Source organism: Aspergillus candidus, assembly GCF_002847045.1.
Source record: "Aspergillus candidus strain CBS 102.13 unplaced genomic scaffold BDW47scaffold_8, whole genome shotgun sequence".
NCBI classification, from domain to species: Eukaryota; Fungi; Ascomycota; class Eurotiomycetes; order Eurotiales; family Aspergillaceae; genus Aspergillus; species Aspergillus candidus.
In genome coordinates, this window is record NW_020194013.1 from 665,978 (window position 1) to 688,582 (window position 22,605).

Sequence of the window (22,605 nt, forward strand, 5' to 3'; positions counted from 1 at the left end):
TCTACCAGTACTAGAGGATCTCTAGTGGCGGGATGGGCAATCTCTCCACGAGTGTCTCCCCTTGTTTCCTCCCTATCGACCCGATCGACAGGACCGGTCGATGAACAGGCGGACGGGGTTGGCTCAGATCACCCCGACTGACGGCTGGGCCAATTTCATTTAATTCTATTTGTGAACTGCACTGGCGCACAAGCTAACAGGGTTGGACATTTCCACTATCGATCTAACAAGCCCGGGTTGGCGGTCGTTGATACCTCCGGGCATAAAACAAAGAAAAATAAAATGAATTACACATATTACGCCGGTGATCCAGGCTCTGTGACATTGCGGGCTAGGCCGCCTGCGATCTATCTACTTTGCATGACGCGAGCTACACCGTCCTTACAACCTCTCCAGAGTAGTCAAGGAAAAAGGGGATGAATGTGTTCCCATGTCAATGGATTTCAATGCCCAGGGCCGCATCCTGGATCGTCAAAGCCGGGTTTTGCTCTATCACAGTCCACCAGTTCATGAGACGATCAGATGCCCCCCTTCCCCCCCTCCCCCCCCTTTAACGCAAAATCAAAATTTCCATGTACGCGTCCAACATCCCAGGACGGCATCTGTACACCGTAGATTCAGAATCTGACTGCATCGGGGTTTCTCAAAGCGGCTAGCACGGTGTGACTCGAGAGTTTGCCGAACAGCTATCACACACAGTTGACGATGGAAGAAACAGACAGCGGCATGCTCTTCCGGTCAAATAATAACGAATAATCTTCCTCGAGGGAAAAAAAGACAAGGTAACTGATTGCATCTTGCATCTCATCACACGATTTATGGGGAAGCTTTGCGTATGAAGTACATCATCGTACCTCTCACACCGGGACTAGTTTCCATTGTGACTCACAAGCACAACTCAGAAGCACTTGCATACATAGTACACCATACGGAGTACACCACGAGGGGAGGAGGGGTTGCTTGGACCCGATCTACAGGGTTACCCCTTGCGATGCGAGATGCGGTGGGCACAGACTAATGCCGCCCATGCATGTACATACGGTCACGTGGACCATTATTCATGCTTTCCTTCACGATGGACTTACAGCAGTAAGAAGCGTATCTAGTAGTACCGGAGTAACATTGAGCTGCAAAGTTGCTAGCTAGCTACCGATCCCTCCGCATTGAACTTGTCAGTTATGCTTACACCCTCCCCAACAAAACCGGACAGTCTGACTTGTGACCATCTCGTAACATCACATCAATCCATCTCTTTAAGCAGTCTCAACAGTCTCCCTCAATTGGCCTCAACATCCTCGCTCACATAGTCGTCGGCGGGAGACTCAGTCTTGGAAAAATCCTTCCCTCTCTTCAGCAGGCGACGCTTCTTGGGGATAAGTGCGTCAGAGTCAGATGGCTCCTTATCCTCGGACTTGGCGGCCTTCGGGTCGGCCTTAGCATCTTTGTCGACGGCGGTGTCCAGGGATTTTCTAAGGCGACTCATGCGCATACGCGCGGCACCTTCGGTCATGTTGGTGGCCTTGGCCACGGCCTTGTAATCCACCTGTTGATAGTTAGCATAGTTCTTATACCGGCTCACTAGTCCCACTTGCACGTCGTCCACTTCGGAAGACCCTAGGGCTTCTTTGTCTCTGACTGCTGTACGGGGGTTATATATGGGTAGATGAAGACTTACACTTCCCACGCTGTGCTTGATTACCGCGTAGAGAAACTTGTGGTTCGAGTCAGTTCTAGCAGACATTTCGGCGGTTTCAGTGATGACAGTGGGTGTTCAATAGATGTGCTGTAGGATGTGGAGTCAACGTGAAGATGGAGAGCTAGGTACAGCGTTGTGAAGCAGTGGGAGGGGAGGAGGTTGGTTGGGGAAGAAGAAAGAAAGATTGCGTGAGAGTGCTGGAAGTTTTCACCACGAATAACAAACAATATCTCACTACCTGGTGACCTTTGCACCAGATGTGAATCATTCACCCAGGTCGTCAACGATGGGAGAGGTCGTCATGACGATGTCGCCGAGACGCAGTGGCAGCGGACGGAAAGATGAGAGGGTGGGGGAATAGAATAACAGCAGCCCATTGACAGTGCAGTGCTCGCAGAAAATAAACAGAAGAGAGAAGGGAAACAATGTTCTTGAATGACTGATAAAATTGGTCTCTTTGTCTGAAATTCATTAAGTAGTGGCCGCATCTACTGGCAAGCCGGAATGCCGCGCTGCGGATTCTCTCACAGCCTCTGCCAGGACCGTATGCGCACCCCGAGCTGCATCCACCGCTCCATCTATCAAGGCGTCATGCCCCGAGCGGCTATCGCCTTTTTCCAATGACACACTTGAGCTGTCCCCCTTCAGCCATAGCTCTGTGATCTCATCCCGTGAGGGCATATATGCGACTACACAGGCCGACAGGATAGCCTTGTGCTCCGCTGGGTCCGTATCCAGCATTAATTTCGGGCTGGAAGCGTCACCCTCCGCGGTTTGATCCGAGACCAGGGCTGCGACGCCCCCAGTTACCAGGTCAATACAGTCGATCCGGGCATCGGCAATCGCTGCAGATGCAGCCGTGATACACCCAGCCAGTACATTCATCATCCCCCAGGGAGCGTCATGCGAGTCCGGCGTATCACCCCACCAGCGATCATCCTCGGCCTCCAGAATTGTGATGGTGATGTCCAGCCCACTCTTCGGCCATCGTTCAGCGACAATCACACCCCTGAGAGCAGTTTCTAAGTGTACCCCGAGATCACGCTCGCTGGAATCGCGGATATGCCCTTTTCTCGTCCGGGCCGCGAACGGGGCGTATTTGACGTGCGTCGTTAGGACCAAGTTTGGTGAGAAGGTGGCAGATCGCGGCAGCGGCTTAGGCCCGTGAACTGTGCATGCGAGCTTCAAAGCTGAGGAGGGAGGAATTAGAGACTGAGGTGATGAGCGTGCGGCGGAGAGGGAGGCGGATGGTTCGAATTCAAGATAGGCGGACCCCGAAGCAGAGGGAATGAGACCAGTTTTCAGGACTGCAGTATAGATGGGTCAGCATTGCTTTAGTGTCATTAACCACGTAAGGACACTCTTACACAGTTTGCGCAGGTCGTTCGGCTGTCTTTGGCGCTGTGGTCTTCCACTGGCCTTGGTGGACGACGCAAAGACCGGAGGCTTCGTGCCGCTGGGCGGGCCATTGATTCTTTTTCGGTCAGCCATCGCCTTTAAATAAATACGCCCCCGGACAATTCTAGATTTCGCGACACGCCACGAAAAGTCTTAGAAGTAAGGAATAAGCTATTGTGTCTGTCGCAGGAGCTGTTTGAGAATCCTCTCGAGCTACGGTGGAGGCTCGAAACGGAAATCTACAATTTTGAGGGATGTTTGTCCTGTTTGTCCAGCAGCGGGAGTGGAGTCCATTTTTCTCAGGCCTTTTTAAGCCGAGTTTTTCCTCGCTTCTTCCTCTTCTCTTCTCCTCTTCACTCCCACAATCCTCATGATGGGCTCTTGAAATGATGAGAGCTCCAGCGTGGATGATTTTGCTATCTTTTTTTTCAATAATATTCATACTGCTAACTAAATAACTGTGAGTTTTTATTTCCCCTCAACTATCACTTCCACCATTCATTATTATGATGAATACTTTCCAAAAGTTTTGTTTCTGGCGACAAACAAATGGGCCATGAACACACATGCATCACCATCTGACAATAATCCCTCTCAAAATACTGTTGATACCAATTTGGGATTGTATCATTGTACTAACATGATATGAAGTATAGGAAATCACAATTGCTTGACATTGACTGTCGTTGGACTAATTGGTAAGATTCTCCTTGCTTTCTTTTATCCTCCCATGTACCGCGTGGGAATAAACACATTTCTATGATGAGAAACAATTTTCAGTTCTGCTTCTGCAAAAATATTGAAGATAACAAAATACCTTACCAAAAACTCCTGATCATTTTCAATAATCCTTCTTTATACAACTGCCATGCTATATTTGGAGCCGTTTTCTAACAGTTTCAAAAGACACAGGTTCCTCAACAAGTCAAGTCATTACATACCAACACCCCGTAGCACAGGTATGCAAACCAGACTCCTATGGCATATTTTTCCCGCGGCACCTTTATTATGATGACAACTAGTCAATCCATTCAATGATCTCCTTGGAGAACCGCCCCTCGGGCCCTCGCAAGCCAACAAGGCGAAGCAAATGAAGCACAACGACCCGTGATCCCTCCTCCCTCACTGGACCGCCGCTTAATCTTGTTTTCACAAGACGGAAGCGAATGGGAGGATGGTTGTGGAGTCGCTGGAGAGCGGACCAAGTCGTTGTCTTCGCTTTTGTCTCTGTTGGTCTTGCGCTGTGCTTGACTTGTGTCAGATTCCATGCTCTGGCAAGTCGTTCGTTTTGGATGGCTTGTTGGGGTGTGGAGACTGGCAGGGGAAGGGATGAATTAACCGGCTTGACTGATTCACCTCGTTGTAACCCTTTGGGGTTGCTTCGTTGGCTTGCTCTTTTATGCAATATCACTCAGACATGTGTTGGTCTTTGCTAACTGTCTGAAGTCTCCCAGGTCACTGTTTCGTAAACTAGAAATTATAATAGTCTGTTAGCAATCAATGCTCAGTTGTCCAATCATCAATCCATCTCCTCAATATACGTAAAAATTTAAGTAAATCAAAGTAATGAAGAAAAATAATTGTATTCAACTATATACCACGAAGCCAAAAAGAAAACAAGACACAATAAAATTTCACACCAACAAAGATCGACGGCCTTTCTGACGAGTCCATCTAATCAAATGTTATTTTTTTTTTGTCATTTTTCATTATTTTTTTTCTTTCTCGGGTTTCTTGTCGTCCTCCTCTTCCAAGGTCCTCCCCTTGTCTTTTCTTATTCTAGTCTGGTTTGTTTAACCTTGGACCGTCAATTCTCTCGACTTCGACAGTCCCTTTCAAACATTCAAATCAAGTCAAACCAGGGGACCAAGAAGATAAAAGAAAAAATAGGTAGGAGAAGGTGAAGAAGAGCCGAAATCGAGTCGCCCGGAGGCTATATAAAAAGTCGCCGCCTATATCCAGGAAGAGGTCATTCCCTCCCCAAGACAAGCAAGCAGACAGACATGCCAGTTCATTTCATTTCAACATGAGGTAAGAAGAAGAAGCACACAAAAGCTAATCGTCACATCACACATCATTTCGTTTGATTAGGCACGTCGGGGGTGTAGTAGTGGTGGTGTTCGTGGGATAGGGAGAAAAGGGGGAAGAGGCGGAGGGAGTGGAAGAGTGTCCCTGAGTTTGGAAGAGTAGTTTTTTATTTCTCTTCATTGGGAGTCGATGCGCCGTCTCTTGTCATGCTGTAGGGAGCCTTTGATATTGGAATTACTCGTTAGTTTTTTTCTTCCTTTTGATTCCCCATCCAACCCACAAGCATAGGATAAGGACTCACCAAAACTCTCTTCGCATTGCAGATCCGCCAGGCAAGGTTCCGAACCGTCCCGTCAGATCGTACTACCTCGGGCGCGAACTCGATACCGAACCTACACACCATTCGTTAGTACAATGTGGAGGAGACAGGGTAGCACAGATTATGTGAGGAGGGGTCATACATCTGATGCACGGCAAACACAACCCGCTTCGCGAATTTCCCATCTCGCTCAACCAACGAACCAAACTGCTCATCAGCAGTCTCGGGCGCAATCTCCGGATCGCGGTCAAAGCAGTTGCGCATAACAGGGAGCAGGCTCTTCTCGACAGCGGCTTGGGTGACGTCGTCCTGGCTCTGCAGCTCTTCCTCGTCGAAGCGGCGGATGCGGATCTCGAACGGTCTCGAGATGGCCATGACGTTGTGTTTCCCGTTGTGGTGGTACCGGAGTTCGAAGACGCCCTGGGTCCAGAAGAGCTTGTCGCCGGAGAAGAGGACTTCTCCGGTGGCTTCCTCGCCGTTGTTATCCGTCTTGCGGACGACGTCGCTTGAGATGATGCCCTTCTCGCAGGTCAGGTTGTCGTAGGATCCGGCGTTCACGGCGATCCAGCGGCCTTGGGAGGAAACGCGGGTGACTTCTCGCGAGGTGTTGTCGATGACCTTGTACAGGCCGATCCAGTCGCGTTTGCTGTGGTTGAGGGGTGCCTCCCATTTGACCTTGAGCGGGGATCCGTACTCGAATACCAGGGTCTTCAGGTCGCCGCGTCGGTCGAGCGGCATTTGGGCGTTGGCGCCCTCTCGGCCGCTGCTTGGATCGTGGACATCGGACGACGACGAGTCGGTTCCTTCAACCTCCAGGGAATACTTGCGCGAATCGTAGCCGGCCATGTCGGCGTCGATCCGGGAGATGGTCACACGAGCAGGGTACTTCTGGAACAGCGCGGTGGTATCCTTGACAAAGGTATTGACACCGGCGGCGAGCTTGGGACGGGCTGTGTCGATGATATCCTCAATGAAGTCAAACGACTCGTCAAAGATCTTGTCCACACTGCCGTGCAGTTGACGGAGCGAGGGGGGCAACGACCGTTTCAAGCTCTTCACCAGACCCGCATCCCGCCGCAGGCTCTGCCCGTACAACTTGTGCATGTGCGGGCGCTCAATGAACTGGATGAAAGCCAGGCTTAAGATGTGACTCAGGAGAGCCAGGAACGTGATGGCGCCACTGTTCGTGATCAAGACCGCTCCCCAGACGCCGGCCAGGCCCAGGACCCGCTCGGGATTGTTCAGGAAACGGTAGATGCCGTTGTAGGTTAACTTGGGGGACTCGTCATAGAAGAAGTCGCCGTAGAACCAGCCGAACTCGCCGAGGGACTCGTAGATGCTAACGGAGGTCCAGATCTGCAGGCAGATGAGCCCCACGCCCAGCACGTGTCTGAGCATGACGAGCCCATAGCCCCAGTCGGCAGGGACGGTGTACAGTTTCCATACGGCAGCGATAAAGCTGGCATAGCACATGATCATACTCAAGTGGTAGGTGCCCTTCCACTGGTTCCACGCCTCCTGGGGGCTTTCGCCGTATTTGACAAAATGCCGGGTCCAGGCCTTGGTGTTCGACTGGCGGTCCAGCAGGTAGCCAATACCCACGGAGAACACCAGTCGCCAGACGGCCGCGTTCACCACAAAGAGGAACTGGTACCACGGGGTGGAGGGCGTGAGAATGGTCACAGCGAATACGAGGAACTGTACGAGCATGGAGGATAGGTCGGTCGTCCGATACAGATCCAGATTATGAAGGCCGAGCAGACTGTGGACCGACTGCGGTGGGGTGCTATGGGATGGTGGCGCATGGGGCACTTGCTCGTCGGTCGGTGCGGTCGGGGTTGGCGCAATGGGAGAGTCTGCCGTCTGGGATGCGGCCGTGGCGGCGTCCTGGTCGGCCGTGCGCTTCCGGGGCGGCGGGGGGTTGTAGACCTTGTCGATGTGGGGGTTCTCCACGAGGACCAGGAAGGCGAATTGTGCTGCATGGGCGATGATGGAGATGAAGAGCACCTTGTAGCTGGCGGCCATGAGCGAGATACCGTAGTACCCGGCGTAGCCGACCGAATACATGGGGTGGGGCGCCATCTCAAAGACGCCGTCGAAGGTCAACTCCTGATCGATGAGATAGAAGAAGTCGCCCCAGTACCACGCGAAATCCTTGACGACGCGGTGAGCGTCCAGCTTGACCCAGAGGTTGAAGAGCACCAGGACGATGCCCGAGGCCCAGCGTAGGACGGTCATGATGGCGCTCTCGTTGACGGGGTGGTGGCTACATGCTATCGCAAAGAGACAGTATGATGTAAAATCGCACATCAGGATCAGATCCACGAGACGTCTAAAGACCAGCCACGTGTTGTACTCAATTGGGGCACTATCGAACGAGTAGTCGGCACGGATCTTGGTCTCCAGCTCCCGCTTGACCAAGTTGTACAGGGTGGGGTGCGGGTTTTGGCCGGTGGCCGGGTTCACAAAGATCTTGGTCTTCTCCGCCCAGCGGATCAGGGTATTGTGATGGGACTGGTTATGAAGAAGCCACCCAATCCCCGCATTGTAGCAAGCCCGCCAAAAGAGGTAGACCACGGCAAAGACGGGGACTTTGGCGCCCGCGGGGAGCTGCCACAGGAGAAGGATGTGGAATCCTAGAATCACCAACACCGCCACATCGGACAAATTCTTGGGCTCCGACGGCGACAGGAGTTGAGAGACCATGTCATGCGTCTGGGGGACCGTAAAGACTGTTCAAGAGCTTACAGTCAGCTACCTAGTCGACTCAGATGCGAGGGGGAATCCCATGAGAGGATGGTGACCTCCGGGAACGCCGCTGGCGCAATGGACGAGAGACCACGAAGGCGCGCAAAGGGAGATCAACCACCTACCTGTTCCATCGGGGGTCCGGCCAAAAGTCTTTAAATCCGCACCAACCTTATCCTTGGAGTCCAGCTCACCAGCGGTGGCTAGAGCTCCAGAATTGGCGGCATTGGATTGAGGGGGAGCAGCCCTCGCGCGGAGCCCATCGCTCTCATTTGCAGTGCCTGTTGAGAGGCCACGATCCATCATACAACGACAACAAGAAAAAGTCACCAGTTAGAAAGAAAAGAAAAGAAAACAAAAGATTAAAAGGGAAAAAGACGAAAGGAACAAGGAAGAAAAGGAAAGAGAAAATGGAGGAAGAACAATTAATTAAAGAAAATCAAGCCAGACCAGGGTTGGGAAAGCATGTGACGAGACTAGGAACTGGTGCTGGATTTCTTTGGGGGGAATGTTGGGTGTAGCGGGGGAGAGGAGAGGATACGGTAGTAATGGCGTAAGATAGAACCCAGGTATGACACCGTGCTATTAGTTACGAGATTGAGACACCAATCCGCATTGAGTTAAGCTCGGTATTGAGTGGAATGAATGGGGTAAAGTCGGTGGGAGACCGTTGGAATGATGGGGAGGAGGATAGGTAGGAGGTAGCGAAAGGAACAAGAAGAGATCAATAACCAGAAGAAGTCAGGGAAGTCGACGGTATTTATTTGTCAAGACAAGCTTTGGTGTCTGATTCTGGTCCACAGAGAGAATAAGAAAGAGAGGGACAGATAGAGAGAGACAGAGAGAGAGCTCGGAGGAGTGGAACCCGTCCATCCTTCTAAAGACCTTAGTCTGGGAAAGGAACGGAGGAACCAGCTAAACCTGTTGAAGTCGGTTGAGAGTTGGGGAAGACGCCAATCATGACGATGGAACTGGATCCAGCCAAGCAGAATGAGTCCGAAAATGAGAGAATCAACACCACTACGTGTATCTCTTTATCCTCGAGGATTCATTCTCTCCATTTTGTGGATTCTAGTCGCAAAGATAGGGTTGGTATGAATAATATGTGGACACTTTTTCTTCTTTCCTGAGGTCTAGTATGCAGTATGCCAAGTCCGTACCAATACAATCTCCACTCACGTTACTGTGGTCCCTGGCCATATAACAACAAACATGTCACTATTGCTGCCACTAAACCCGTGGGAGATCATAATGCAACTCGGATAGAATCTGCAGTCACACGTGCTTGTAACCAGCCACTTTACAACTATGGAGCAACCATCTGTGTCCTGAGTATCCGTATAGTGGACGGACGACAGACTTCCATTCTACCCGTCCTATCCGGAAATAAAAACCCCAGTCAAACCCATAGAAGAAGACCACACTGCAATTTTGCGCGGGGAACGTTGGAGTAGCCATAAGTGGCATCAAACCCACGATATCCTAGCGGTAAATGCGGATCCCTTTAAGAATGAGAGTCCGAAGGTCGTTTGGACAACCCAGGCGCATTGAATCAGATAATTTATCACGCTAAGATCCAGCCTGCATATAGCCGGTGCCTCACTGCTGACCACAGACTCATCTGGATGCAACGAGATACCCTAGACTAGAATGCCATTGAGCGATCCCGTACGATCAGGGCCGTCCTGCGTCGGATTACGGGTGCAGCACTGGCCCTTGCGGTTCTCTGAAAGGGAAATTGATCATCATGATTTTGTTCCGCGTGAGTCTGTGTCCTGCAGCCTCGGAGGCAAGCGGATGGATGCTCAATGGCAGTGTCCTGTCTATAGAAGTAGGTAATCTATACCCACGGGCCTTGTATCTGCAAAGCTCTTCGCATTCGTATCATACGAAGTTGCACGGTCTCTTACGGCGTAGACGGATATCACCCACTCTATCTGTAGTGGCCTCAGTACAGCTAACTATGGGGCCGTGGAAGTTGGTTGAAGTGGGTAGAAGATGATATCATTGCTGCGTCGAGAAATAGTAACCGGAGGTATAATATTACCTCTGTACTCCGTACCTGTCCCTGTATTGTGCAATCATATTCCCCGGCCGTCAAACCAACCGTATTAGAGTTCTGACAACCATCATGGGCTGGTCGATGTTAGTAATGGTAACGCATCGTGACAACCATATCGCGTAACCCCTCACTAATATGTACTGGTACTGGGAAAGGGTCCAAGGGGGCTGGTATGCCCAGGCTGCATTACCCCTCACCTTCGGAGCGACCACAGTAGATCATCAATGCTGCATGAGGGAAATACCTACCTAGCAATGGACCTTCCTCGTGCACAAGCCGCCTATATCCCCTAAGTTAAGTAAGACAGGACGATCCTCCTGGATGCACATCATTTTGACGCGGCTAGCAAGTAGCAACATGTTGATTCATGATTTACCCCGCTCGCGCCCATTAACCTGATACAAAAGAGGACAAGAAAGCGGCTTGGTAGTTCTTGTTCCGGATTCCGGACGAGAAAGGATCGTGTAGACCACGCCATCAGAATGGAATTTAAGGCATGGAGATCATTTCAGATAGTACCCTAGTCAATCAATTAGATAATGGGCGGAAATGGAATAGTAAACTTCTACGAAGGAGTAAGAAGCACACAGTATGCAGTGTAGGCATTATCGATCTTATCGCTCAGGCACCAATCGCCACCGGTGGGTTTGTCATCCCGATAAGACTCCGGTGCTGATTATCAAGCACTCTGGGACTTTTTTGCCTTCCGCCACCTTTGTCGACTACGTTCAGAGGTTGATAATCTCTTATATTGTCGGATCTTATTTCATTTGGCTTAGAGGCTATATCTGTTGTCTAACAAAGATTTCAATAAACGATTTATACCTTGCCTACTATCTCAGCCAGTTGGTGAGCTGAAACTTCACAATGGCACCTTCGTTGGAGGAACCAACGCCAGGCCTGGACGCGGCGTCGAACCTGGTCGCACCGGAGCCAGGTATGTACCTACCGTGAACTGGAGTTGCTTCTATACATTCGCTGATAACGAGCAGAACACTGTCCTGGACCTGAATCCGAACAAGCTGGCAAAGGCGACGCCTGCGCCGGCTGTCCCAATCAGAACATCTGTGCGACAGCGCCCAAAGGCCCCGACCCCGACATCCCCATCATCACCGAGCGCCTTTCGCAAATCCGGCACAAGATTCTCGTCCTCTCCGGTAAAGGCGGAGTCGGTAAATCGACGTTCTCGTCCCTCCTCGCGCACGCGTTCGCCTCCAACCCCGATTCGACTGTCGGAGTGATGGACACCGATATCTGCGGGCCGTCGATACCGAAGCTGATGGGGGTCGAGGCGGAGACGATCCACGTGAGCAATGCGGGTTGGAGTCCCGTGTGGGTGACGGATAACCTGGGCGCGATGAGTATCCAGTTCATGCTGCCGAACCGGGACGATGCGATTATCTGGCGCGGGCCGAAGAAGAACGGGCTCATTAAGCAGTTTCTGAAGGATGTGGATTGGGGAGAGCTCGATTACCTGATTGTCGATACGCCGCCGGGCACCTCGGATGAACATTTGTCGGTTAATTCGCTACTGAAGGAATCTGGTGTTGACGGCGCCGTGCTCGTCACCACGCCCCAGGAAGTTTCCCTGCTGGATGTGAGGAAGGAGATCGATTTCTGCCGCAAGGCTGGGATTCGCGTCTTGGGACTGGTGGAGAACATGTCGGGCTTCGTTTGCCAGAATTGCTCGACCGAGTCGAAGATCTTCAGGGCCACGACCGGAGGAGGCAAGCGGTTGGCGAAGAAAATGGGGATTCCTTTCCTGGGGGCGGTGCCGCTTGACCCGCGAGTTGGGATGGCTTGTGACTATGGGGAGAGTTTCGTTGACAATTTCCCCGACAGTCCGGCTTCGCAGGCTATCAGGAAGGTTGTGCGCTCGGTTGGTCAGTTGGTTGGGGAGAATCCGGACGATGTACTGCCGGAGGATACGGCTTAGTGGCTGGTTACTTGCATTCCTTTTTCTTTTAGCATAGTTTCGAGCGCGATGCATTGGACAGCGACTTGGGATGCAGGAGGAGTTTTCGGCGTTTGACTTGCAGGGTTTTGGTACCGAGGTTTTGGTCATATAGTATTGCCTCGTTAGTGACTACGTGACTAGATGTCAATTAAAGCAACATACCTATAGAATCTACTAGTTGCATCCAGTCCTACTATCCTTGTAGCCGGTACCCATCTAGTTTGTTATAACACTCATCGCAGATGTAGTATAGCTCAAACTTGCAGTGGATGATATGAATCGAGTTTTAGAGAAATCTTTACTAAGCGGGAACAGTAACTGATCACTAGTGATTAGACAGTTGAGAACACCTCTCAAATAGATTAGAGAAGAAGTACAGATGGATTATTTACATTGACATAGAAGCCTTTAGGAAGATGTGCACACAGATATTCTCAGACACCGCACCAAAATACCGAGTCGGCATCTGGTTGGGCTTGATATGAGAGATACCCGACAAATAGCATTGAGGTGATAATAGTCAGGTAGTGAGTGGTAGCCCTAAAATGCCTCCTCGATTGGTTTATTAGCCTAAAAGTTAATATTTTCCCTTGAATCTTACACAGCCACACACAGTGTAAAATAGTTAGAGAGTGTGGAATTACTAAGAAACTATGCCGAGAGACAGTGGCTGCAGGTCAAGATGCATTCGGCTCGCGCGATTTGAAAGAACCGCCGCCAGGACGGCGCCACTGATCATTTTCCCTGTGTCTAAGTATAGACCGGACAGGTCATCATTTTGCAATACTAAGTTTTAGGTGATAAGTAATAAATAGTACTAAATTTCATACTGTCGCTTGGCTAAAAGCTAATGGTTGAGATTATGGCCCTTGTATGCCAACGTGTCTGAATCAATTTTATATACCATCCTCACTCGGTACCTTAGCTACTTATTGCGTCTCAAATTCCGGAGACAATGGGGAAAAGATTGGGACGGGATTTGGTAGCTGATGGTAATCCTTAACATTTGGCTAGCTGTCTCTGACATTGAGGCTACGTCGCAGTCTTATTCGATCTGACAATGCAACCTCTGATTCTATTTCCCTCCGTCGTGCATGGATCTGTCCTCCCACGTCTACGGTCCATACTGGGACATGTCTTACCTTTGGGTTAGAGCATATACGGTGTCTGTCGTGTTTTGAATAGCTGACAGCCTATAACTTTTCAGTCTATAATCATCGTCGTTATCATCATTACCACAGTTTGAGTTGATTAGGCTTGGTACGCCTTATGATATTGTTAATTTCCAGTCTCGTACAAATTTCCCCCGAATATACATTCCCATCCAATGATCAGATAGTAATGCTGGGGATCCTCGTTTAAATCAGGCTCCCTAAACACTCGTCACTCTTAGGCATGATTATTTCCCTCCCTCGCTCACTCTCTCGTTCAGCGTCAGTAATGTAGTCGCCCTGGCCGATTATTTTTTATGCCAAGTGGGCCACGTCCGATGAGATCCCCCCACTTGGTTTCACTTCGGTTGGCCTCCCTCTCTCTAGACCGGTCTGGCGCATCAGGATACAGATCGCCTCGGACCCCGGCCGCTTATGACGCCTCTAGTCTTATGGTCAGCCTTTTTTTCTTTCTTCCCTTTTGATTTCCCGAGTTTCTCTTTTTCTCTCCTTTCATCTTGTTGTTTTGGACTTGTGTTCTGTTATACGACGTTTACGACTCAGCCCCGAGCGCCAGAGCTGAGCTGCGCTTGATAAAAGGGAGGAGGGGGGCGTGGAATGACCTGCTGGGAGTGAGTTTTTGCCCTGGATCTTTCTTTGTCTTTTGCGCTTGTTGGGCTATTGTTGAAATATGCCCGATTCCTTCGATATTTTTGTTTGACAGCGTCCTTGTTTCTTGTTCCCCACATAATAACATGCTAGACAACCGGAGTGACCCTGAATGTGTCCAATTTCTCCACGAGCCCTACCGTTGACCCCGACGAATTTTCACATATCCCCGAACCTATCAGAAGCCCCTCATGGCCACTCACCTCATCGGAACGGCAATCATCACTGGTGGAAATGGGCTGCTGGGGTCTGAAATCGCAGTGGCTATCGCCAAAGCGCAGCCCTTCGTTCATATCCTTCTGGTGGCGCGCGATATCAGATCCGACAGCGTCCGCAGCGTGACGGAGAGGATCCGCCTTATCGGGCCCCGGTCGATAGAAGTGGTCCGGGCCGACCTGGCCAGTTTCAACTCGGTCGTCAGCTTTTCGCAGAACACGGTGGAGCGGGTGCAGAACAAAGAGATCCCTCCGGTGATTCTGCTGATCAATTCCGCTGCCACCTCGTCGTATGTGAACGATGGGGTGACACGGGACGGGCACGATCCCGTGTACCAGACGAACTGCATCGCCCCGTTCTTGTTGACGGTCAGTCTACTTGAGGCGTTCCGTGCTGGCGACGGGACGCCCAATGGCGGGGCTAGGGTTATCAATGTGGGCTGTTCTGCCATGTCAAGGGGATCCTTGGATTACTTCGACAAGACTGATGCCACTGGCATTAATGGGCGGCCTGGGACGCCCCTCAGTGCGAAGGAGAGTAGTGTGAGGTTCGGGAGTAGCAAGCTATTGATGAGCGCTGCCATGTATGCCTTGCGCCGGAGTCTCGTGTTGGTCAGTTCAACCCTTACTCCGCTTCATCAACCAATCTCCCAAAAGGTCACAGTCACTGACAAGGTATTCCACAGAACGGCAACATCTCACTAAACATCTGCACGCTCGATCCGGGCGCAATGGCAGGGGAGAGCCACCTAGCCACCACAACGCCCCTCTCGGTCCGAATGGCACATCAAGCTCGGTCTGGACTCGGCCCCCTCCTTCGGATCTTCTCCAAGAGTGCCATCAACAAGGCCCGTGTTCCCGCCAAGGCGATCGTGAAAGTTGCATTCCAGCGAGACACGGTGGGGAACTGGGGCAGAGAGCGGTATTATATCCTGGACAGCGAATACGAGGCCGGATCCGTCATTCCTGTGTTGCGCGACCCGCCTCGGATGGATCTGTTGCTCAAAAAGGTGATGCGACAGGTCGAGATTGGGGTGAAGGGGATGGGGTCGCCTCAATCGCGAATTTCGCGATTGAGTGGTCGGTGATTTTTTTTTTCTTCTTTATTTATTTCGTCTTTTTTTTTGGTATACTGGCATTGCGATGGTTGGCATTTTGGGAGCGTGGGTTTATTTAATTTATTTTCTTTTCATTGATTTTACAGTAGATAAAAGATCGGCAGGCACTCGGGTGGATTGAAATGAACCACCACCGATAAGGATGAATACATGGAACATTCAAGATTAATTTCATCAATCTAACCGAGCAACAAGCAGCGTCGCATATCCGCAAACAGAAAAGACAGGACGATCCTTTCCCTCTAAACTACCGGATTTGGAGGGCCTGACTAGGTTCGAGGTGGAGTTTGGAGGGGCCAGACAGACAGGAAGACCGCCGGACCAATTGTTTCCACTAAAGAAAGACCCCGTAGCAGGTAAAGTAAGGTGGCCGTTACTAGTAACTAACACTCACTTGGGGAACACCTCAAGCCTGAACGTTTCAAGTTTCGTCTTCTCTTCTCCTCTCACTTCTTCTATCTTTTCCCTTACCAAACCTTTCGTTTCTTCTTTCTTTTCTTGTTCTCTTTTCTCAGATTAGTTTCACATTTTTCTTTAATTCCTTTCATAATACCTTTCTCCCTGTGAGATCTGTGATCCGTGATCCCATTGTCATTCTTTCAACACCCTTGTTTTACCCTGCAGACCGGTTGGCCGCGCACGCCACCAAAGTGGCTGCATTTCGCACTAGGGATTCAAGAAGTCCACATCCATTTCCAATCGCCCGGACCAAAACCACAGGTGGTTTGCGAGGTTCCTGGGTCTTCGGGGGTCGACTTGTTAGCTTCTTTATGCGGCTGTACTTGAAGACATGAATAGGCATCACGCCTTCGCGAATGGCTACGCCGCCTACCCTCGCGGTCACCAAAGTACCTTTTCCATCACTCCTCATCAGTAAGTCCTACTCCATGTTGCATGTCGCTTCAGGTTGAGTCCCTGCGCGGCCAGCGAGAGGTGGACGAAATGCTCACAGTTTCTTCTTCGCGACAGCTTTCAACCCCGTTCACAACCCGCCCTCAGACGTCGCCGACAACTCATCTTCCGATTAGGCCTCATCGCGGCCATCTCATTATTCCTTTTCGTATTCATCTTCCCCTCATGGCGGTCCGCGCTCCTCCCCAGTGTCTCCTTGGGCCTCTTCGCCGCCAACGATCTGCAGATCCAGACCGTACGATACTATGATCTTGCCCAGGTCCAGGGATCGGAAAGTGGCTGGGAACGGGAGGAGCGTGTGCTCATGTGTACGCCGCTCCGGGACGCCGCCTCCCATCTCCCCATGTTCTTTTCGCATCTGCGAAATCTCACATACCCCCACCACCTGATCGACTTGGCGTTTCTCGTATCCGATTCGAAGGATGATACATCGGGGATGCTGACCCATATGCTGGAAGAACTGCAAACCGACCCCGATCGCTCCATGTCCTTTGGTGAAATTTCCGTGATTCGCAAGGATTTTGGGCAAAAGGTGACGCAGGATGTGGAGAGCAGACATGGCTTCGCCGCTCAAGCGGGGCGTCGAAAGCTGATGGCCCAGGCGAGGAACTGGCTGCTGAGTGCCACCCTGCGCCCAACTCACAGCTGGGTCTACTGGAGGGATGCGGATGTCGAAACCGCGCCGACGACGATTCTCGAAGACCTCATGCGACACGACAAGGATGTCATCGTGCCGAGTGAGTGGACAGCAACAATGGACGATGATGGACTGCAGCTAATTCTTTTCCAGATGTCTGGCGCCCGCTTCCCGACTGGCTGGGGGGTGAACAGCCGTACGATCTGAACTCGTGGCAGGAATCCGAGACCGCTCTCGCGCTGGCCGAGACCCTGGACGAGGATGCGGTCATTGTGGAAGGGTACGCCGAATATGCGACCTGGCGGCCGCATCTAGCTTACCTCCGCGACCCGTACGGAGATCCTGATATGGAGATGGACCTCGACGGCGTTGGGGGTGTCAGTATTCTTGCCAAAGCAAGGGTGTTTCGCGCCGGAGTGCATTTCCCGGCTTTTAGTTTCGAGAAACATGCGGAGACAGAAGGATTCGGAAAGGTGAGACTCCCCTTAGCTCCCATCATCATTCTGTACACTAACATCAAATCAGCTGGCCAAACGGATGGGTTTCTCAGTCGTCGGCCTACCGCACTACACCATCTGGCATCTTTACGAACCGAGTGTAGACGACCTTCGCCACATGGAGGAGATGGAACTGGAGCGGCAGTACCGCGAGGAAGAAGAAAAAGAACAGGCCGAGCGCGCTCGCCGGGCAGCGCAACTCTTCCGGGACGTCAAGACAGAAAAGGAGATTGACAACGCTTTTGTCAAGGACGATATGGAGACGGACCAGCAGGCGCGCAAGGTGTCTGATTTCGCAAAACACGATACCGTCCAGGGCGCTGAAGAAGGGTCTGCAGTTCCGGCCGTCCAACCGGCCGTTAAACCGGCAGATGCACCGGTTGTCGCTTAATTAACGTCTACCATATGTTCATGCCGTTTCCCAGGGTTGCAACGCTCGTGCGAAACCTCCGTGGATACCGCAGTAGCCTCAGGTCCAGCCTCTTGTGATTTGCCTGGAACATATGTAGCTCTCGTGCTGGCCACAGGGCTGTAGTGCAGTTCGCGTCGAGCTCGTCCCCTTCGTTTGGTTGGATTGTCTCATTTCATTCTATTTTCATGAGGGAGTGTATTGGAGTGCTTGGGGTTGGTTTCTTCAAATGTCGGTTGGTTTTTTTTATTTATCTATTTGATGGGTGTCATTTTGGTCAAAACAACTCAGGGGTAGAATTCAAACTCGGATTTTTTAGTGTATAGTACTATGTTTTGGATGTCCGATATTATTCCATCTGATTTACCCAAGGTCTACGTGCGGAGAGACTTCCCTACCTGTAGTTAAGTAGAAATATTAAGCGGTGGCCCGTGCGCGGGAAACGCGTGCCGTAGCGCAGCGCGTTGAGTGCTTCCTCCGTTGATTAATTTCGACTTCATCTCCATGACATTTCTCCACGACATTGACACACATATACACACACTCTCTCTCTCCCACTCTCTCCTCCGAAAACATATCATATAACAACAGGGTGTAGAGAACAATCAAGATGTCAACCCAATCCACCCACCCCATCCTCTTCACACACTCCGCTCCGCAGCAAGCATTCCGGTTACTGGAGCTCACGCCTGAATTGGTGGGATTGTTAACGAAGGAGGACGGAGCTACGTATGTTATTCCCACTAGAAACCCTACCTATATTTCCCCTCTCGATATAAACGGAACCAACATTCATCCATGACAATATACTAACCAGAAGGACGAACTCAGACTGCAACTAAAATCCCCCGCCCAATCTCAATCCCAATCTCAAAATTCCACCGGATCGCAGCAGCAGCAATACGTCAACCTCTGCACCCCAACCCAAACATACCGCATCCGCGAAGTCCAGTCCTCGAATTCATTACATGTTATCCGGCCTAGCGATGGGGGCGCCAAACGCGGAGATATCAATATCGTCGGAGGAGCCGGCGACCAAGTCGGTGAGGAAGGGCTGAATCTCGACCTTGTCGACACGATGACTGCTATTGCGAAGTGCGGGTCGACGCTTGAGTTGGATGTTCCGTCTGGGGGGTTCTCTGCGAGGCCGTTTTTGGAGGGGGCGTTGGGGGTGTTTGATGGGGATGGGGTTGATGGTAACAGTGCGCGGGGGGATCTAGGGATGAGGGGTGAAGAGGAGGAGAAGGAGAGAGGGGATATCATTCGCTGTGTTTTCGACGATGTCCCGTTGTCACTGGCTGAGTGTGAGAGGGGCTGGGTTGAGCTGTGTGCGTTTGTGTTGCCTCGCGCGGAGAGGAGTAGCAGCAGTAGCACTAGGGCTGTGTCTGAGTACTGTCGGCGACCTTCAGCGCAGGTGAAGATCGATGTGTGGAAGAAGGCGATGGAGGGAGCTGTCCTGCAGGGAATTGACCTGGAGAAGCAATTCCTAGTGAGGGATTTGTGGAAATCTGTGCTTGATGAGGATGACGACGGTACTGTCGTGGAGCCATTCCCCCGGGATCTGTTTGAGGCTGTTGTGAGGCGGGTTTGTGAGTCTGGGGAGGAGTTGGGTGGGCTGTTTGATGATGCGCAGATGAAGTGTAAGTTTGCCTTTCTTTCTCTTCCCTTCTGTTGTCGGACGTGAGGGATGGCATGGGGATGCTTATTGACTTCTGTGCAGGGGCGAGTATCGACAAGAAGAAGTGTTTACAGTGGGTTGGTGAGACCTATCTGGAAGCTGTCGCGCCCTCTACAAAGACAGCTGTTGGTCGTGTTGAATTCCTCGCCACTTGGAAGAATCATCTTCCTGAGTCGTGGAGGGACGATGTCTCATTGTCTCAATTGACCGTGAGTCTACCCCCAAACTACATGGACGAGGCATATCTGTTGGATGGTTTCTAATATCTCCAGAACGACTCGTACAAATTTCCTGACCCTACGACTATCTGCTACGTCAACGAAGCAGACCGCCAAAAGCTCAAGAACAATCTGTCCACAGATATCAGCGCCGACACGGCAGCGAAGAAGTCACGGAATTGGCATGAGCTATTCAAAAATAAAAGGCAGAAACGCTGAGCACACTTTGCACTGACATGTAGAGCTCTGTTGCTCTGTGTCTATATGTCTAAGAGACGTGTCATATGTACCAACCGCGCCAGGACAGGGACAGTGGAATATATCGTCCTCCCTGTCCTCAGAAAGAAATGGTTGAACAAAAAAAAAAAAAAAAAAGGGCCAGAAATGCGACAGCTATAAAGCCACTAGCACCAGGCATACTTCTCGTTCCAGAACCACTCCACATCCTTGGTGGGACCTTTCTCGGCATCCGTCCACCTGAAGCACGCGATGCTGCTGTCTTCACGATGGACCACCTTGGCGGTCGGGTCCAAGAGCGCAACTGCCTTCTCCAGCAGGGGGGTGGGGTTCCAAAACTCGACTTGGGCCATGTTCCACTCATACGCCTCGAGTTGAGCACGCCTCAGGATCGAAGCCATGCTCTTGACCGTCGCGTCGGTTTCCTCCGGCGTGGTGGGTTCATCGTACACCCACCGCAAGATATACAGCGTGTTCTCCTGGGGAGACTCGCCGAAGTTCCTGTTCCAGGCGCAATACACACCAGAACGTTCTTCCCCTGCGCCTTTGATCGCGGGTGGGCTCCTTTTGGGGTGGATCTTCTTGGAGAGGAATTCCTCTCTCGCCCAGTGCCACTCAAAGTGCTCAAAACTGGGGGCGATGGCTACTTTGGGGGTCTGGCTTTCCTGGGAGGCTACGCGCAGAAAGTCGCGCTCTTTCTGGATCAGCTCGTCATTGCACATGCAGTCCCGGATGTCCTGGGCGTGCAACGTTGTCGCCTTTGGCAGAGTGGCTGTGGAGAGGCCCCCGTCATGCTGTTCCTTGGAGATGGGCGGTAGAGAGAGATGGGAGGACGGGAACGGCTTCCAGCCAAACTGCGCATAGAACTTCTTCCCGATATCCGAAAACAAGACACTGAAGGCAGAGTTCCCAGGCCCCTCGGTCCCCATCTGCCGCGCATCGAGCTTCGCGCTCAAAAGCTGCATCATTCTCTTCGCGTAGCCCTGCCCTCTAAACTCCGACCGGCAGTAGACACTCCCGACGCCATACGCCACCACGTCCTCGACTTTGCCGTCGTGGGCAAACAGAGCGTGCTTCTTGTATGTCTCGCAGGAGCTCAGGATTGTCCTCTGGCCCTCTGGCTGCCGACGGTCCACCAGGATCCAGCAGGTGAGGCCGTCTTTGTTCAGACGCTGCTGCCGCAGGTAGTCCTCCCTTGCGATGTAGGAATCGAGGTCAAGGAACCCTTTCCAGGCGGTGCTGTTCAGCTTGATGGTCTCGATCCGTTCCTGCGGCGAGGCTGCGACCAGGGCCAGCTCTGGGGAGTCTCCTGGGGGCAAGACGGGCGGGTCATCATACACGGTGTTGGGGGCAATCATAATGTTCGTTCAGATGTTGAAGTAGTGGATGAGACTAAGATATGTTGTCTTCCTGTTGAAGTTGATGATGTTGTTGATCCTGTAGAGCTAAAAGATGCCGAGCTGAAGTGTACAAAAACGGTTCCAAGCTCGAGGCAGTCACAGTGGCGGTATATGACAAGTTAAATGAATGTCACAGTCGATCCCCGACGACAAACCGAATCAATTGAATGGATCAAAATCCGGGGGAAAATAAATAAATAATCAATCAAGAACCCCCGTCCGACGTTACACAAGAGAGGGAGGGGTCAAGGGATATACTTATGTGTCATTGCACTCCGATTCCAAGCGATGGCAAGCGATGAATCTGTTGAGATCCATGAGGTTGTACCTGCCGTTAGAGGTCACAAAGGCTGGTATTATTGACAGGGAAGTGGGTAACTAGGGGGTAATAATACAGACCATACTACCCTACCGTATGTAGATTAGGCAGGTCATCCCGGTAATGGAATGAGGATCCACCATGGGTACAGAACTCTTTCCAGAGCCCGATCTGACTGGGCTGGACCAGTGAGATGGGCGTCTGGGGAGCCACATCTGTCAAGTTATGTCATCGGTGATGCTGTCTTGGACAAGATCTTTGTCACTTGACTTTGTTCACGCGGGTCCAGAATGCAAGTGATCCCGAGCTGTGAATAAGGATGATCCAACCAGTGGGTTTGGGTTTCCTGGGGTAAATGACTGGATGAGGTTCATGACGAGGTTTCTGGATTTCCGTATTTCAAGCTCCAGATGGAGATTGGGAGAGCGGTGGGGAGTGGCATTATCCCCGCAAGGAAAAGCCGCCAGTTGATGCCTTGTTCCCATCCCACCAAGGCTTTGTTATACCCCACTTTCGCTGTCAGTATAAGAATCTTGGGTGTTAATCTGGTGTTGGGAAAAGCTCCCAGCCACGGTTCTTACCCCACTGTTCTCTCTACCGTCGGACATCGATTTCTGGGTTCCCTTGGTTCCCTCTTGGCCGATCGAGGTCTCCGCTTTGACCTATAGTTCCCCTGGTGGTAGACCATCGAATCTTATGAGACGGTGACGGTTCAAGGAGAAGAGGCAGAAAGACAGACTGGCTGCGATATCACTGGATATTTTCCATGAAGTCAAGTAGGTTGGGTTTCTGATATCCTTTGAGTCCTCTGAAAGAGATCATGCCATTGATCCAGGATGAGCTTAACCCTGTTGATTTCATTGCCCTATTGGTACATTCTGCCACTTTTCTATCATGCCACACGATCATAATGATGGGTGATACTTCCTGTTGCTGT

General features: G+C 51.3%; 7 protein-coding genes across 7 annotated transcripts; 3 read left to right on the forward strand and 4 right to left on the reverse strand.

The window, feature by feature from the left end:
• Positions 1 to 1,276: 1,276 nt before the first annotated feature.
• On the reverse strand, positions 1,277 to 1,741 carry BDW47DRAFT_123644 (uncharacterized protein; the record flags this gene model as incomplete). Its single annotated transcript, XM_024816093.1, has 2 exons — positions 1,277 to 1,543; positions 1,676 to 1,741. 2 exons carry the CDS (start codon positions 1,739 to 1,741, stop codon positions 1,277 to 1,279), a joined length of 333 nt encoding a protein of 110 aa, XP_024674648.1.
• Positions 1,742 to 1,954: 213 nt separating this feature from the next.
• On the reverse strand, positions 1,955 to 3,318 carry BDW47DRAFT_89582 (3' exoribonuclease family protein). The gene is made up of 2 exons (XM_024820166.1): positions 3,064 to 3,318; positions 1,955 to 3,003 (listed from the first exon to the last, which is right to left on the reverse strand). Exons 1-2 carry the CDS (start codon positions 3,185 to 3,187, stop codon positions 2,168 to 2,170), a joined length of 960 nt encoding a protein of 319 aa, XP_024674649.1. The 5' UTR covers positions 3,188 to 3,318; the 3' UTR covers positions 1,955 to 2,167.
• A 1,825-nt stretch (positions 3,319 to 5,143) lies between these two features.
• BDW47DRAFT_89600 (phosphatidylethanolamine N-methyltransferase) lies at positions 5,144 to 8,647 on the reverse strand. Its single transcript, XM_024820167.1, has 3 exons — positions 5,584 to 8,647; positions 5,424 to 5,514; positions 5,144 to 5,342 (listed from the first exon to the last, which is right to left on the reverse strand). The coding sequence occupies exons 1-3, from the start codon at positions 8,145 to 8,147 to the stop codon at positions 5,289 to 5,291; spliced, it is 2,709 nt and encodes a 902-aa protein (XP_024674650.1). The 5' UTR covers positions 8,148 to 8,647; the 3' UTR covers positions 5,144 to 5,288.
• Positions 8,648 to 11,012: 2,365 nt separating this feature from the next.
• Positions 11,013 to 12,397, forward strand: nbp35 (Fe-S cluster-binding ATPase). Its single transcript, XM_024811662.1, has 2 exons — positions 11,013 to 11,188; positions 11,244 to 12,397. Exons 1-2 carry the CDS (start codon positions 11,119 to 11,121, stop codon positions 12,185 to 12,187), a joined length of 1,014 nt encoding a protein of 337 aa, XP_024674651.1. The 5' UTR covers positions 11,013 to 11,118; the 3' UTR covers positions 12,188 to 12,397.
• Positions 12,398 to 14,219: 1,822 nt separating this feature from the next.
• BDW47DRAFT_115968 (Anp1-domain-containing protein) lies at positions 14,220 to 17,798 on the forward strand (the record flags this gene model as incomplete). Its single annotated transcript, XM_024814862.1, has 5 exons — positions 14,220 to 14,855; positions 14,930 to 15,240; positions 16,331 to 17,010; positions 17,064 to 17,383; positions 17,436 to 17,798. 5 exons carry the CDS (start codon positions 14,220 to 14,222, stop codon positions 17,796 to 17,798), a joined length of 2,310 nt encoding a protein of 769 aa, XP_024674652.1.
• Positions 17,799 to 18,426: 628 nt separating this feature from the next.
• On the forward strand, positions 18,427 to 19,931 carry BDW47DRAFT_123650 (putative sister chromatid cohesion protein Dcc1; the record flags this gene model as incomplete). Its single annotated transcript, XM_024816094.1, has 4 exons — positions 18,427 to 18,545; positions 18,648 to 19,456; positions 19,537 to 19,703; positions 19,767 to 19,931. The coding sequence occupies 4 exons, from the start codon at positions 18,427 to 18,429 to the stop codon at positions 19,929 to 19,931; spliced, it is 1,260 nt and encodes a 419-aa protein (XP_024674653.1).
• A 93-nt stretch (positions 19,932 to 20,024) lies between these two features.
• On the reverse strand, positions 20,025 to 21,693 carry BDW47DRAFT_89667 (uncharacterized protein). Its single transcript, XM_024820168.1, has one exon. It carries the CDS (start codon positions 21,305 to 21,307, stop codon positions 20,117 to 20,119), a length of 1,191 nt encoding a protein of 396 aa, XP_024674654.1. The 5' UTR covers positions 21,308 to 21,693; the 3' UTR covers positions 20,025 to 20,116.
• Between the last annotated feature and the right edge of the window lie 912 nt (positions 21,694 to 22,605).